Genomic DNA, 14,657 nt, shown 5'->3' with positions numbered 1-14,657 from the left:
GCCGCGGTGTCGGGAGGGAGCGCCAAGGGCCGGGGCCACTGGCCACGGAGAGTGCGGGGGAGGCCAGGGCGAGAGGCTCAGCCTGCTCCGCCTCCGGCTTCCTTGCTTCCTCCCCCCTCCCTCCGCTCCCCAGTCCGCGCTCCTCCTCTCCCCAGGCCCGCTCCTCCCCCTCCTCTCCTCCCCCTCCCCCTCCGCCTTCCTCCGCTCCGGGCCAGCGCGGCGGCGGCGGCGGCAGCAGCAGAAGCAGCCCCGGCTGCGGGTCGCGACGGCGGCGGGGCGCCCCCTCCCCCGTGCCGGGGCGCGGCGGAGGGATGTGGGGCTTTGCGGGAGGAAGGCTTTTCGGCATTTTCTCGGCCCCAGTGCTGGTGGCGGTGGTGTGCTGCGCCCAGAGGTAGGGTCGCGGGTGGGTTGACGGGAAGCGGGCCGGGCGGCGAGCAGGGTGCGCGGGTGTGCGCGCCGGGAGCTGGCGGGTGAGCCGCCGCCTGACCCTGCTATCTGTGCCCCTTGCCTCCCCCCCCAGCGTGAACGATCCCGGGAACATGTCCTTTGTGAAGGAGACGGTGGACAAGCTGTTGAAAGGCTACGACATTCGCCTAAGACCCGACTTCGGGGGTAAGTGGGGTGTGCGCGGCCGCTGCGGGAACCGCGCGACCCACAGCGCTGGCGGCCTGGGTGGAGGAGGGAGGCGGAGGGCGCTTAAGCCGAGCTGCGGCGAAGTTGAGGGGGTGGAGGGCATTTCGCTTGCTCCCACTCCTCGGGTAGGTACCCCCATCCTCAGAGCCACCCTCACCCCGTGCCCGAGCTTGGCTGATCAGTGTGTCGTGCTCTTTCTGCAGGTCCCCCGGTTTGCGTGGGGATGAACATCGACATCGCCAGCATAGACATGGTTTCCGAAGTCAACATGGTGAGTGCCCTCCCTCCCCAGGGCTGTCCCTGAGCCCCTGCCCCACTATCTGGGCCCACAGTACTGGGCCAGAGGCCTTCTTTGACGGGGCCGCCCGCAGAGGGAGCGGCTCTCCGGGAGCCAGCCCCCAGCTCGTGCGGCTTCCTCCATCCGCACGGTGTGCGCGGGGGGCGTCGTTGGCGTTGGTGCCATGAGGAGGGCGCACCCTTCCTGCGGAAGGAAGGGGTCCTGGGCTGGCCTAGCGCTGGGCTTTCACCGCAGCCCTCGTGCTCCCAGCTCCTCCAGGGGTCTGTCACCTGGTCCTGAGGCTTCCCAAGTGCAGTCTCGCCTCCTTAGCAACAGGCGCTGGGGAGCTGGGGAAGAGAGGCGAGTTGTGGGGGTGGCTCATATTCTAGGTAAGAGGTACTTACGGTTTCCTTTGTTGTATTTTAGAAAGAGATGTTGGCAGCTGGAGAGAACCAGGGACAGTGGTCTGTGTATTCTAGGGTGTCTCAGGTCAGTTTCCTTGGTCTCTGGCTTTTCTAAGGGCAAGCTCTTTGGCTGTGAATCCCGGAACCCCGCTCCGCCAAGTCGCTGTCGGAGGTGCTGACGGAGACTGGGCGGCTCTTGAGAACTGGGGGGCCTGGGCAGCTAGCGGGCAGCTCTGCCAGGAGAGTTGAAGGCTAGTGAGCCCAGTATCACTTAGATATGTTCATGCTGTCAGGGTTCAATATCGTAACTTGTGGAAAGCAGAGAGGTCCGTGTCCCGAGGTGCGAAGTGGGTACCATGTGTGTGTGTGTGTGTGTGTGTGTGTGTATGTTTTGTTTGTTTGTTTGTTTGTTGCTCAGGGCACTTTAGGACATCAGGGAATAAGGGCGGGGATGACCCCTTTCATTTGTTAATTGAGCTGAAATATCCTGGGATTTGGAAACAGACTTAATTTTCTGTTGAGTGGCACTTTAGAAATTGTACGAATGAACATTTGGAAACAGTATTTTTTGGGAGAAACCATCGGTGACTTTTCTTTCCAACATAACATTGAGGATATAATGAGGCATGGTTTCAGATAGACCCAGTAGGTTTCTCAAGTCTGGTATATGTCAGAGTCACCTGAGCAAACTTGTTTTAAATGCATACTCCCAGGTTCCTCGCAAGAGATTCTGATCCAATCGTGAAGAGGAATCTTGGGATCTCTGCATTTAAAACTAGTGCTTCACACTTTTTTGAAGTAAGGATTTTATGGACAGCATTTTGAGATGCATCATCATAAACAGAAATGTGGACATTTATAAAAATTAAAACTGTTGTTTTGAATAGACTGTTTAGCAAGATATATTTAAAATACATACTACTGTGGATTTTGTAGGAAGAAATCTCTGACCACATAAAATTAATTTCATCAAATTTTCACTCTTAATCTAAAGTTTTAAAATTATATGTGTTTTAAAATCATGCACTTTTCTTTCAATGTATATCACTTAGGACATTTTTGTACAAGGCATTATAACCATAAGTGTTAGTAAGAAACACAGAAGGACTAGCACTTAATATAACATTCAAAATTAACCTTACATATGTTTTTATAATCTTGTAAAAATGATCCTTCCCAAAAGGTATGCTTTTTGATCTTAAGTGAACTAAGTTGACATAATCTGTGATTTTCTCAGTTAAGAATTTCACATTCTCTAGAGAGAATCTTTATGGAAGATAATTGGCTATTTAGTGGATTATTATATCAAAAATCTGTATATTGGATGTCAAATGAAAGAGAAGATATGTTGATGTGGCTCTTTAAGAACTTTATACAATACTAAAACAACCAGATGAATAAGGAGAATGCGTTCTTGTACACTATTGCACATTTTCTTTGAGTTAACTTTTTTTTAAGATTTTTATTTATTTATTTGACAGAGGGATACATAGTGAGAGAGGGAACACAAGCACAGGGATTGGGAGAGGGAGAAGCAGGCTTCCCGCTGAGCAGGGAGTGTGATGTGGGGCTGGATCCCAGGACCCGGGGATCATGACCTGAGCCAAAGGAAGACGCTTACCTCTTGAGCCACCCAGTTGCCTCTCTTTGAGTTAATTTTTAAGTTTAGTTATCCAGTTGTCCTCATACTGATACTTGGTACCTTTGAAAACTACATCAATAGTTGCCTAATTCATGCACCATGAATTGAAGTGTCCCAATTTTCTTTGGACCCAATAATAGAAAGGCAAATTTAAGATGCAAGCCATTATACTAAATAATCTTTAGTTTAGTTTATATCCCAAAGCCAATAATTATGCATAACTTAGGCATAGTATACTTGTATGCATTTTTTTGCATGCTCATAATGCTAATCTTTGTAGTTCTCTAAACATATATTCATTGGAAACAAAAACTGAGAATTGATAAGAATGGAGACTTGATTAGAATTAGACATATTTCATGTTTGAAATATCTTCAACAAGTGGACTGAGTAAAAACTTATGTTAGAAAAATATGATTTCTCTTCACGTATTTGCTCACAATTATAGTTATGATATTTGACCTATTATTTTTAAAAATTTATTTATTTATTTGAGAGAGTGAACATGCACTTGCACACACACGGGGAGAGGGGTAGAGAGGGGAGAGAGAATCCCAAGAAGACTGCTGCTGAGCACTGAGCCAGTGTGGTGTTAGATCAGGACCCTGAGATCACAAGCTGAGCTGAAACCAAGAGGGTCATGCCTAACCGACTACACTACCCAGGCGCCCCTTGACCTATTATTAAAGAAACTTTGAATAGCAGTGGTTAAGCATCATTTTGGAGGTCATATTTCATAAGGAAAGAACAGAAGTACAAGCATAAGATTAGAACCATCCTTCAATCATGTTGTTTAGAAATAACAAGTTCCATTTATGAATTTCTTTAATCACTTTACTGGTCACACAAAACTAATATGTGTGAAGTAATGAAGCTGGATAAATAATGGTCTTGCTTTAAGAATATTATAGCTGTTAAAGGTTGTAACAAATGGTTTTAACAAAAAGTATGATGTAGTCAGTCCCATTAGAGGAACAGAAGAAAGGAGCACACAGAACAGAGAGTGGAAAGTGGGGGTAAGATTGGGGAGGAGGGAGAAAGATTTTCTGACATGGAAGGTTTCATGGGTAAGTGGCTTAGATGGAGGAGAGTGTTGTGGATTAGGGAAGAAATTGGCAAAAGTTTGGATGAATAGATAAGCAGGATAGGAGGTTATGAAGGGGAGAGTCAAAAAGGTGAAATTGGAAAAGTACAAACCCCTGTTCACTTAGGTTCTTCTCTGCCATGCCAATTCCAGATGCTAACTGTGGAGAAATAAAGAGCCCTGTAAATGTTTTAAGCATGTGATTGACATGATTTGAGATGCGGTTTCAGATGAACCTTTTAGCTAAAATATAAATTTAGATAGAAGCATGAGGATGTTACAGTAGAAGCAAAATTTATGAGAAAATTAAGGGTATATACACACATATATATAAATTATATAATTATTATATAATATGTATTTTATTATATAACTATTAAGTAAATTATTATATAAATATATATTTTATTAGATATATAGATATATTTTTGAAAACATTTATTTAGTAAAATAAAAACTTACCAGAGTTTCAAATAAGAATATGTAAAGCAGGGGCACCTGGGTGACTCATTCGTTAAGCATCTGCCCTCAGCTTAGGTAATGATCCCAGGGTCCTGGGATCGAGCCCCGAATCAGGCTCTCTGCTTGATGGGAAGCCTGCTTCTCCCTCTCCCACTCCCCCTGCTTGTGTTCCCTCTCTCACTGTATCTCTCTCTGTCAAATAAGTAAAATCTTAAAAAAAAAAAAGAATATGTAAAGCATGTGTACCTCAAGGTGGAACAGATATGTGCATGTTCATGAACTTTTGGGGGTGTTTGTAAAGAATAACATACACTGCATAATAGTAATATTGGTACTTTTCTCTTTACAGTCGTAAAGCACAATCTTTGTCTATTGATAGTACCTACAGATGGTACTTCCAAATAATACCTCTGTCCTCAAGTAAATAAATAAATTTGTATATATACATGTGTACATCATCATGCTTTTTGCTATTTTGTAGAGACAGTCTAAGAATGAATTTGAGTATTTCAGTATTTAACTATAACTTGTGTCATGGAAAGTAGAGATAGTCTACATTTCCATTCTTCTTTTTTTTTTTTAAGATTTATTTATTTAGTTAGTTGACAGAGAGATCACTAGTAGGCAGAGAGGCAGGCAGGGGGAAGCAGGCTCCCCACTGTGCAGAGAGACCAATGCAAGGCTCAATCCCAGGACCCTGAGATCATGATCTGAAAGCCAAAGGCAGAGGCTTAACCCACTGAGCCACCCAGGTGCCCCTCCATTTTTCTTAATCTCCCAATTCTTCTTTTCATGCACCTTTTTAAAAATTAGCTGACTTGACAGAGTCAAAGGAAAACCAATTTGTCTTACATAACTTCCATTGTTTCTCTTAGCTTTTGTTTTAAAATTTCGTATAATTTTTAAGATAATTTAGATTTAGTTTACATATTTCTTTAAGTGACATTGTATGTGTGAGAGAACACTGTTGACTGAAAATTTTTATATACACTTTCTATAATTCTGATGCTTAAGTATTGGTCCTAGTGTATAAAAGCATATGTTGCATATTTAGATGGGGAGATGAATAAATGGGGGGAAATTATTGAAAGTGTAGGAAACAAAGAAATATTAAAGATATAAAACAATTAGAAAATTTTATTTTCAAAACTATTTTTACTCTGAGAATGAAGTAGTTCTATAACTCTTAAAAATAAATTTAAAAATGAAAGCAATATTTTAAAGTACTCTTGGGTTTTTTTCTAAATTTGACTAGAATAAGCCATTGCTTGATTTATTAATTCAGAGAAGAAACTATACATACTTAATTTTTACTTAATTAACTTTAAAGTATCGAGGATAGAAAACTAGGTTCAAACTCTAGTAGTCTTAATAGTAATTTCTATGATTTATCTTGTACTTTGTTATTATTTTTTACTTAATTAGTCCATCAAAATTATTCCTAACATAAATGGAACTACAGGATTTTTTTTTCTGATATCATCCATGTAAATCATAAATTGTCTTTTTTTTTTGTTCCTGAGTTCCTTTTAGGTAATATATAATGTGTATCCTTAGTTGTTATGAGATACATTTTCATCCATTTTTGTAGTTTTATTGTATTCCTTTCTCATCTGTTGCATTTTCTTATTATAAAATCCACTTTTTAAAAATGTCTAGATGTGGGGTACCCGGATGGTTCAGTCATCAATTGTCTGCCTTGGGCTCAGGTCATGATCCCAGGGTCCTGAGATCCAGCCCCGCATGGGCTCCCTACTGGGAGGGAAGCCTGCTTCTTCCTCTCTCCCTCCCTCTGCTTGTGTTCCCTCTCTCTCTGTGCCTCTCTCTGTCAAATAAATAAATAAATAAAATCTTTTTTAAAAAAAGCTGGATGTAAAATAACTATTTTACGTAACACAGTTTTGCACATCCCAAGAAGCAGCTTCGGAGCTGCATCACTGTAAAATGGATACAGTCTCACTCATGTACAAAACCAGGCACACACACACACACACACACACACACACACAGACTTTTGCACTATCACTTTGTCTTTCCTCTCTTCAGGAAGAGTAGGAAAAAGGAGGTCATCTTGGTTAGAGTGAGCTGGGATCTGTGGTCTGGAGAATTCGGCTTTCTGGCATTTTTGACCAAATTTATGTTAATCAATCCTCCCTCCCCACCTTTCAGAGTCTAGAGGTTTCTTTGTCAATAGAAAATGCTGAACCAGAGTACAGTGTCCAGCACATGCTAGAACCTCAGGTGGAATAAGAGCTAAATCCCAGGAGTCCAGGTAATGTGCTGAAAAGAGCCTAATGGGGTTGGAGTTTTCCGTTCTATTTCCAAGTCAATGGGAACATCTAGCCTTAGGCAAATCACTTAACATTCAGTAAATCAGTTACAGGCTTTCCAGATGCCCATAGCATGCCTACAGAATGGATTCCAAAGTGATATCACACTTCTTCTACAGAGAAAATCGTGGTAGACAATCACAACTACACAGACACTTGGTAGACAGCGATCCTTTACTGATTTTTTTTCTAGAGGCTTGGGCCATATTTAGAGTTTGCATATTAATTGTTACTAGCATTTTTAAGGTTGAAAATGTGCTTAATGCTCTTATTATAAAGTAAGCTGGGGGATGATTCAGCAGAAAGAAAAAAAAAGTGTTTCTCTGACCCAGTTGGGGTTGGAAAACTGCTTACATGGAAGGCATTCCAGGGGTAAGGTCCACAGAGTGTGTTGGCATTTGGTTCCAGGTTGCTGCATTTTGGAGGTAAGGCGGTTTATTGAGGACATTACTTTTCACTGGCAGTATGTTTCATGCATAAGTGATGATCATACATCAATGCTGAGGCACTGATAAGAAAGCATATAATGAACTTCAGAGATGGATGAAAATAATACCTTATATAATATGCTTTTTACGAAGGGGAGTTTGTGTTAAATATTGGAAGGAATGGTATAGAGTGTGCAAAGAGAATACTTTCTGACTTTTCCCTCAGGGAGGTTGTAAAGCTTATGTTGCTACATTTCTTAAAAGATGGATCTTACACACATTGTCCTCTTGTGAACCACCTCTTGCTTGTGCCTGGCTTAGGATTGTCCGGTGTGTTGCACATAGAAATACTTGGTTTGAAATGATGGTGCAAATATACTTATTTACATATAAAAGAATTTCCAGTTTTTGCAAGTAAAGCAATATGGATTCAACCTTTGAAACTGCTGTTGTGATTCTTCTGTTGGTACAGGATCTTTCTCATATGGGTTCTGTATTGTATCATGTATACTGTCATTGCATAAGAAGCTTACCAATCATTCAGAATCCTTTAAATTATTTTGTATTACATGTTGAGGTGCAACTTAGGGGAATGATAACTTACAGTTTTATGGCGTTTTGCAATTTATGAACTACTTCAAGTATTTTGTCATTTGGTCTTCTAACCTGTTGGCAACACAGGTGTTAATCTCATCTCCATTTTTCAGAAGAGAAAATAGCTGTAGGACTTGGGAATAGCACTAATTTGGCCCTGCTCCTTTGGTGTTTCTCACTCAGACTATAGGGCAACAAAAAGTGCTCTGTTAGGAGCACACAGGATTTTATCTTCTTCTGCGACCTTCACTGTTGTCTAAATTAGATTCTCCCATTCTACTTTTCCATGAAAGTTTATTCTTTGCTTATAACACTTATTGCACTGTTACATATGATTAGGGTGTATTTATTTACTTAAAAATCTTTCTCCTCCGTTCCTTTTCCCATTAGATTATAAGCTCCATGAGACAGAACGGTGTCTATTGACAGTCCTTGCACTCGATAGGCACCTATTAGACAAGTTGTTGAAAGAAAGTGTATGAATGAAGAATGAATGAATGAATGAATACATAAGTGCCTAAATAAATAGATTATGTAGCTTTCCAATGAAATATTTTTATAACCCAGAATTTGGGCTCATGACCAAGAAGAAGCTTTTACTGGCTCAATGTGATGTACTGAGATTTTACCATAGGGGACTTAATTCAGCCAGATTTTGTATGATTGTACACAATATAATACCTTCAGCTGATACTTTGTAGCTGCTAGCCCTTTCACTGGAGAGCTTTTATGCCGATTTCAAAGCAGAATGGAGAGTATTGTAGCAATGTCTGTGTAAGGTTTGGTGCGGATATTCTAACACCAATCATTGCCTGCCTTCTTACACTCAGTTTTGTGTCTACTTGTCGAGTACATATGGGTTGAGTTTTCCTATATGATACGAGTTTTGATTATTGTATACAGATTCATCATTCATCAGGCTTTGCCTTCCCTTCCCAGTGGCCACTCAGTAGTATAGTGAGACTGTGGTGGATTTCATGTGTTTGCTTGCTTTCCTGCACAGTTTACTTCTGGACCGTTTATGCCAGGCATTACAAAGATTCTTTAGCTGCAAAATTTGGAACACTGAGACTAAGATAGGTCTCATCTCTTGGCAATCTGCTCAGGACCACCAGTTCAACAGAGAGTCAAGCCTCTGATCTCTCTGGCTGGGGATGTAGAATTCCTTTATTCCTTCTTATCAGGAGACCACATCAAGTAATAGAAGTCATTTGTAAGCATTAACTCATGTGTCCCTCTTTTCATTTTCCATCACACTTAAGCATCACACAGAGGCATTAATACAGTGAACAAAAAACTTTAACATGCATGGAACTGACATTTCAAATGAATGGGAATAAAATTAAGATGTGAGAATGTCACAGCTCTTTAAATGCCCTAATTTGTGCTTCTCCAGTCAATCAATCTGAAAGAGGATATAGATTCTACTGATTACAGCATCATTGTATTTTATCCCAGTTCTATAATGCAATAATTCCTTTTATGTTAAATATTTGCTAAATCCACATGCTATGATTCAGGACATGAAATACATTTGTTTTATTTTGAAGATTTTATTTATTCATTTTACAGACAGAGATCACAAGTAGGCAGAGAGGCAGGCAGAGAGAGAGAGGAGGAAGCAGGCTCCCTGCTGAGCAGAGAGCCCGACGTGGGGCTCGATCCCAGGACCCTGGGACCATGACCCGAGCCGAAGGCAGAGGCTTTAGCCCACTGAGCCACCCAGGCGCCCCATTTGTTTTATTTTGAATTGACTTTAAAGGACAACAGAAACTACTGATTTAAAGCTGTATACTACTGATTGTGTTTGATACATATGTATAAAACATGTTACTTAGATCAGCATCACAGCATTGTTCTTTTTAAACTGAGCTTTTTGAATAAGACTTACCAATTGATAACACTAATAAGTAGAAGAAACAAGTTTTCTGGGTCACCCATTGCTACGTGCTCTGTTTATGTGTGCGTGTGTGCATCTATGCAAACCAAAATTTGTTTTAAAAGAAACAACAATTTGGGTAATTTGTTGTAATATTACTGATTTTTCTAGTCCTGCTAAGGCTAAATATCCATCCAAGAGATAAGTTCAAATATCAGGTGGGAAGTAGACTAGAATGGTTACAGAGTATAGGGTCTGTCCTGTAGAATATGCTTAGTAAATATTTGTTAAATGAATTTGTGTAGCGAATGACCCTTGTAGTAAAACTGTACCTTTGATAAATTTTATTATAGAAATTCCCCTTTTTGGGTGTTTGTTTTGCACATAAAATGAACAATAGCTTTATATGCAAGGATTCCTGTGAACTTGTCACACACACACACACACAAAATTATGGAAAACAGTGCCATTCATATCATCTAGACCAGTGACTCCAAAACTTATAGATAGACTAAGAATATTTGTGTAGTATTAGAGTTATTGTAGGGATGGACATAGCTAAGTGTTCTCCAAGTATGATTTCTCATCATTGGTGAATTCTGTGCTTTGCCTTTCCAGAACAGTACACATACTAGAAAAAAAATTGGGAATAACTGTTTGAGTATATGAGGACCAGGATTGACTGTGCTATATTCCTTTTTTATGTTGTTATACATTCTACAGATAATTCATTGGAATGAGGGCATATTTAATTGTGCTGTTGAATGAGTTCATATTTCTGAATCTTTGTTTTGGCCCTGGGCACTAAAATTTGCTGTGAGAATGTCATTTCATGTGGTATGGGCTAAAATAATGATTTCTTAAGAAAACACTGTTCTATGGAATGCAAATGTGGGCCCCATAATAAAAATATTTCTGCTCAAATCATATTGGAAATTATGTTAAAGATGTAAAATAGGTTTCTTCGCTGCAGGAATTTCAGACCCATAATATGCTAATGATTTTGTAAATCTTCTTGGGAGGGGTGAAGAATTCAATATTTTAAAAATTATGTTTCCCTGGGCACTTTTTCTTTGTGGGTGAGGGGCCCAATTAACACTTCTTCATGAAGTTTTTTGTAGAACATTGTTTAGAAAATATGGGGCTAATTCATTGAATCATAACAGCCATCTCTTGTGAATGATAACTGAGAAGATTGCTACATTAATAAAACCTCTTTTGGGGGCACCTGTATGTAGCTCAATTGTTAAGCATCTGCCTTTGGCTCAAGTCTTGGGCCAGGGTCCTTGGATCAAGCCCCTCTCATTCTCCCCACTCAGAGGGAAGCCTGCTTCTCTCCCTCCCACTTCCCCTTGTGATCCCTCTCTCACTGTCTCTCTGTCAAATAAGTAAATGAAATCTTAAAAAAGAGAATAGTTTAAAAAAATAAAATAAAACCTCTTTTGGTGAAGATGTCCACAGCATGGAAGGTATAATTTTGATCAAAAATCTACCAGTACATATGGGGATGGGTTATTTTTCTAGAAGAAAAGATTAGGCATCTGTTATAACTGATTGATAAAAAGCACAAAGATTTTGTTCTATAATTATAGACTGCCATATTGAGGGAAATCTGTGTGTTTTAAGCTTCCTTGTTTTCTTTTATTATAAGAGTACAAGTACATGATACAGAGGCAGAGATGTATGTGTTAAAGAAGAGGAGATGCTAAAAGCTCTTGGGCCAAAAGCAGCAGACTAATATTGAAAGCAGAATATGGCTCCCTGAGGCTGTTAGGCTTGGCCAGTGGTTTTTAGATGGTGGTCTATATGTTATTCATATTTATATGTAATATAACATTCTGTTTGGATGAAAAGTTCTTGTGATAAACATATTTAGCATCCCTTAGAGTAAGCTATTTCTAAAATTTCCCTTATGACTAATTTTCTATAGTTCGATGGGAGAGATTATATATGTTTATAAATAGTCAGTGACAATAGTCTATAAGGCAGATGTGTTTTCTGGATTTTTCTATAAACCACAGTGATGTCATAAGAGGACATATTGCTCAATATTGTCTCTACCACTGTGGAGGCCCTGCTGGGGATCTGTGGTGGGTTCAGGGATTATAAAAGACTGGTGGTAAGGGGCACCTTGGTGGTTCAGTTGGCTAAGTGTCTTCTCTCAGCTCAGGTCATGATCCCAGAGTCCTGGGATCACCCAGCATAGGGCACCCTGCTCAGCAGAGAACCTGTTTCTCCCTCTCCCTCTGCCTGCTGCTCTTCCTATTTTTTCCCTCCATCAAATAAATAAATAAAATCTAAAAAAATAAAAATAAAAATAAAAAAAGACTGGTGGTAATGAGCAAATAAGCCAAAGTAGATCCAAAAAGTAAGAGATTCAGAATGCTATTTGATTATAATAGTAAATGGGGTTTTGTTTGTTTGCTTATTTGTTGTAAGCATTTGGAAGCACAAAAAGCTGGTTAAAAAAAAAAAATGGGGCATCTGGGTGGCTCAGTGGGTTAAAGCCTCTGCCTTTGGCTCAGGTCATGGTCCTGGGATCCAGCTCTCTGCTCAGCAGGGAGCCTGCTCCCCCACCCCCTTCTCTGCCTGCCTCTCTGCCTACTTGTGATCTCTGTCTGTCAAATAAATAAAATCTTTAAAATAAAAAAATTTTAAAAAAATTTAAAAAATATAGTATTTCTCTCTACATATATATGTATGTAAAATATATAACAACATATATTTTATATATTTATATATTTATTAGAAATTTTATATTTATATATTTATAAAAACATTTATAAATATAAAATATAAATATGAGATATAAATGTAAAAGAAATATACATATTTCTTTTCTCCCATGCTATGCCTTATTTAGTATTACACTGTATTACATCTAAATTTTATCTTTAGTTTATGATTGAAAAGCTACTCTCAAAACTTGAGATTTTACTTTATTATTGTAAATCGTTTGGAATTTTAGTTACCTAGGTGATTTCTTTAATACTCCGGGGTGTTTTGCCTTTAGAGACCATGGGGGATCTAACTTGCAAGGTTGCCCTCTGCAGTGAAAAGAGTTGCTTGTCAGAACACTTCGATCCCATGGAAGGGTTTGTTGGAACTTTGGCAAGTCATTCAGATGCAATGGTCCTCAATTTGATCTTTTTAAAGAGTGTGTTAATAAGATTCTCTAAATTGCCTTCCAGTTCTGGTTTCTGTGTGTCTTAGAGTCTGTGAACAGTTAGAACCATTAGGGGACCTTCTATTTGCCTTACACAAACCACTACTTGTTCATTTGATACTGCATGTGGTTTAATTGGTTATCTGAGAGGTTGTCATCTGGCAGTTTGCAACCTTGTATTCTAAGCATGGCAAGTATGAAACCCAGAATGTTTTTTTTTTTTTTTTTCTTTTGGTGTGGGGGGGATCTACTTATTTCATGTGCTATGAAATTCAGACATTTTGCACATGAAGAGCTGGGATTTTAAACTCTGCATCCATGCTCATCAATTTTCAGGTCTCAAACAGTGGTATTTGCTTTTTCAGTTTGAATGTAGAATTATAATTTATGAGTAAAAACTGTAGTGATCTGTTAAAATGACTTTTTTTTTTAACATTCAAAGTATAATCTTTACATTACTACCTAGGAAGAACAGTATAGGAATGTCTTAGTTGCTATTGGATTCCAAATTGTCTATATTCAGGTTTTTTAAAAAACTCTACATAAATTTAATTCATGCATAATTTTTTAATCTTCTATGGCCTTTTATTAACATAACATAATTTTAATATTGTTTGAATTCATAATCCAGTCCAAAGGAAGAGGGCACAGACCTGGTCAGTGTCATCAGGACTGCTTCATTCCACCAGTTTGGGTTGCTAAGGCAGCATTCAGTGGAGAAAATTTTAAACTTAGACCTCAAAGGTAGAATTTCCCTATTTTGGCTCTACAAAAAAAGAAAGTTTTACCATTTTCTGCCTTTTTCTTGATTCCTAGTCTTATTTAAAATTGAATTTCTTATATATAACGCCCAAGCAAGTGAACCTATGCAGATATAGGGATGAAAATTTTGCTTACCTCTACTATGGATTGCAAAATAAAATATGTAAAATTGTCTAATTTTATTCCATAAAAGTAAAAATGTGGGTGTACCAATTGTTACATTATTAAGAAACTACCTATTTAGGATGATATAGATTAAAATGCGTAGTGTGACCCAAACTTAGATCTAACCAATCAGTAACCAAAAACAAGTAAACAAACAAACAAACCAAAATGCCAAAAAAAAAACAATAATTTTCAGAGTGCTCAGCTCATATTTTTCCACTGTAGGTGAAATCCTGCTAATTTGTAGTATCTGGTTAAGGGGAATTGTAGCGCAGTCTAAAATGATTTCCTGATTTACACTTTGAAATTTTAATTTGTCTACAGCGATGGCCCCACATGTGTATATTCCTCAAAGGTTTTTTCTCAGCAGTCCTTCTCTCCTTCCTTTTCCCTCTCCCTGTCCCCACAGACAAGAGAGGTATGAAGGTTCTGGCAAAATTCAGATATTAAAAGGGGAAGACACTTTGTTCTAAACGTAACCAAATTAGCACTCGGAGAGTAGAGCCAACTCTGCGGATCATGAGCAGTGGCTGGTTTACTGAGATTAAGGAGAAAAAGCCAAAAGAGGGATAAATGTTCCTGAATGACATTTATCTCCCCTTACCAGATAAGATGTAAGGGTTTTACCTGCCAGTTTCTCTCACCATTTATCTTTTTGGGATTTTGAATTCAAAATTTGGATACCTCAAGAGCCCGTTTGGCTTAGTAATGTTTCTCCTTTTATCATATCTCTCAGTTTCTGAAACAATGAAGGAAAATCCTCTTTTCTTCAACATTTTTCAGAGGAAAACACAATGAAATTTGTTAAACAAATGTTGACAGGAAAGCAAG

The 14,657-nt window shown here is 39.1% G+C and overlaps 1 protein-coding gene across 1 annotated transcript in view; it reads left to right on the top strand.

Annotated features, from left to right (window-relative positions):
- Positions 1-230: 230 nt before the first annotated feature.
- The window catches only part of GABRB3 (gamma-aminobutyric acid type A receptor subunit beta3), a 225,380-nt gene continuing 210,953 nt past the window's right edge, over positions 231-14,657 (top strand). Inside the window, exons 1-3 of the mRNA XM_047739117.1 lie at positions 231-391; positions 521-612; positions 837-904. Coding sequence (XP_047595073.1) covers positions 312-391; positions 521-612; positions 837-904 — 240 coding nt within the window. The 5' untranslated portion in view covers positions 231-311. The remainder of the gene's footprint in view (positions 392-520; positions 613-836; positions 905-14,657) is intronic.

Source organism: Lutra lutra, chromosome 7 (assembly GCF_902655055.1).
Source record: "Lutra lutra chromosome 7, mLutLut1.2, whole genome shotgun sequence".
Classification (NCBI taxonomy): Eukaryota; Metazoa; Chordata; class Mammalia; order Carnivora; family Mustelidae; genus Lutra; species Lutra lutra.
Note: the sequence above shows the minus strand (reverse complement) of the source record. Positions and strands in the feature narration are given on the sequence as shown.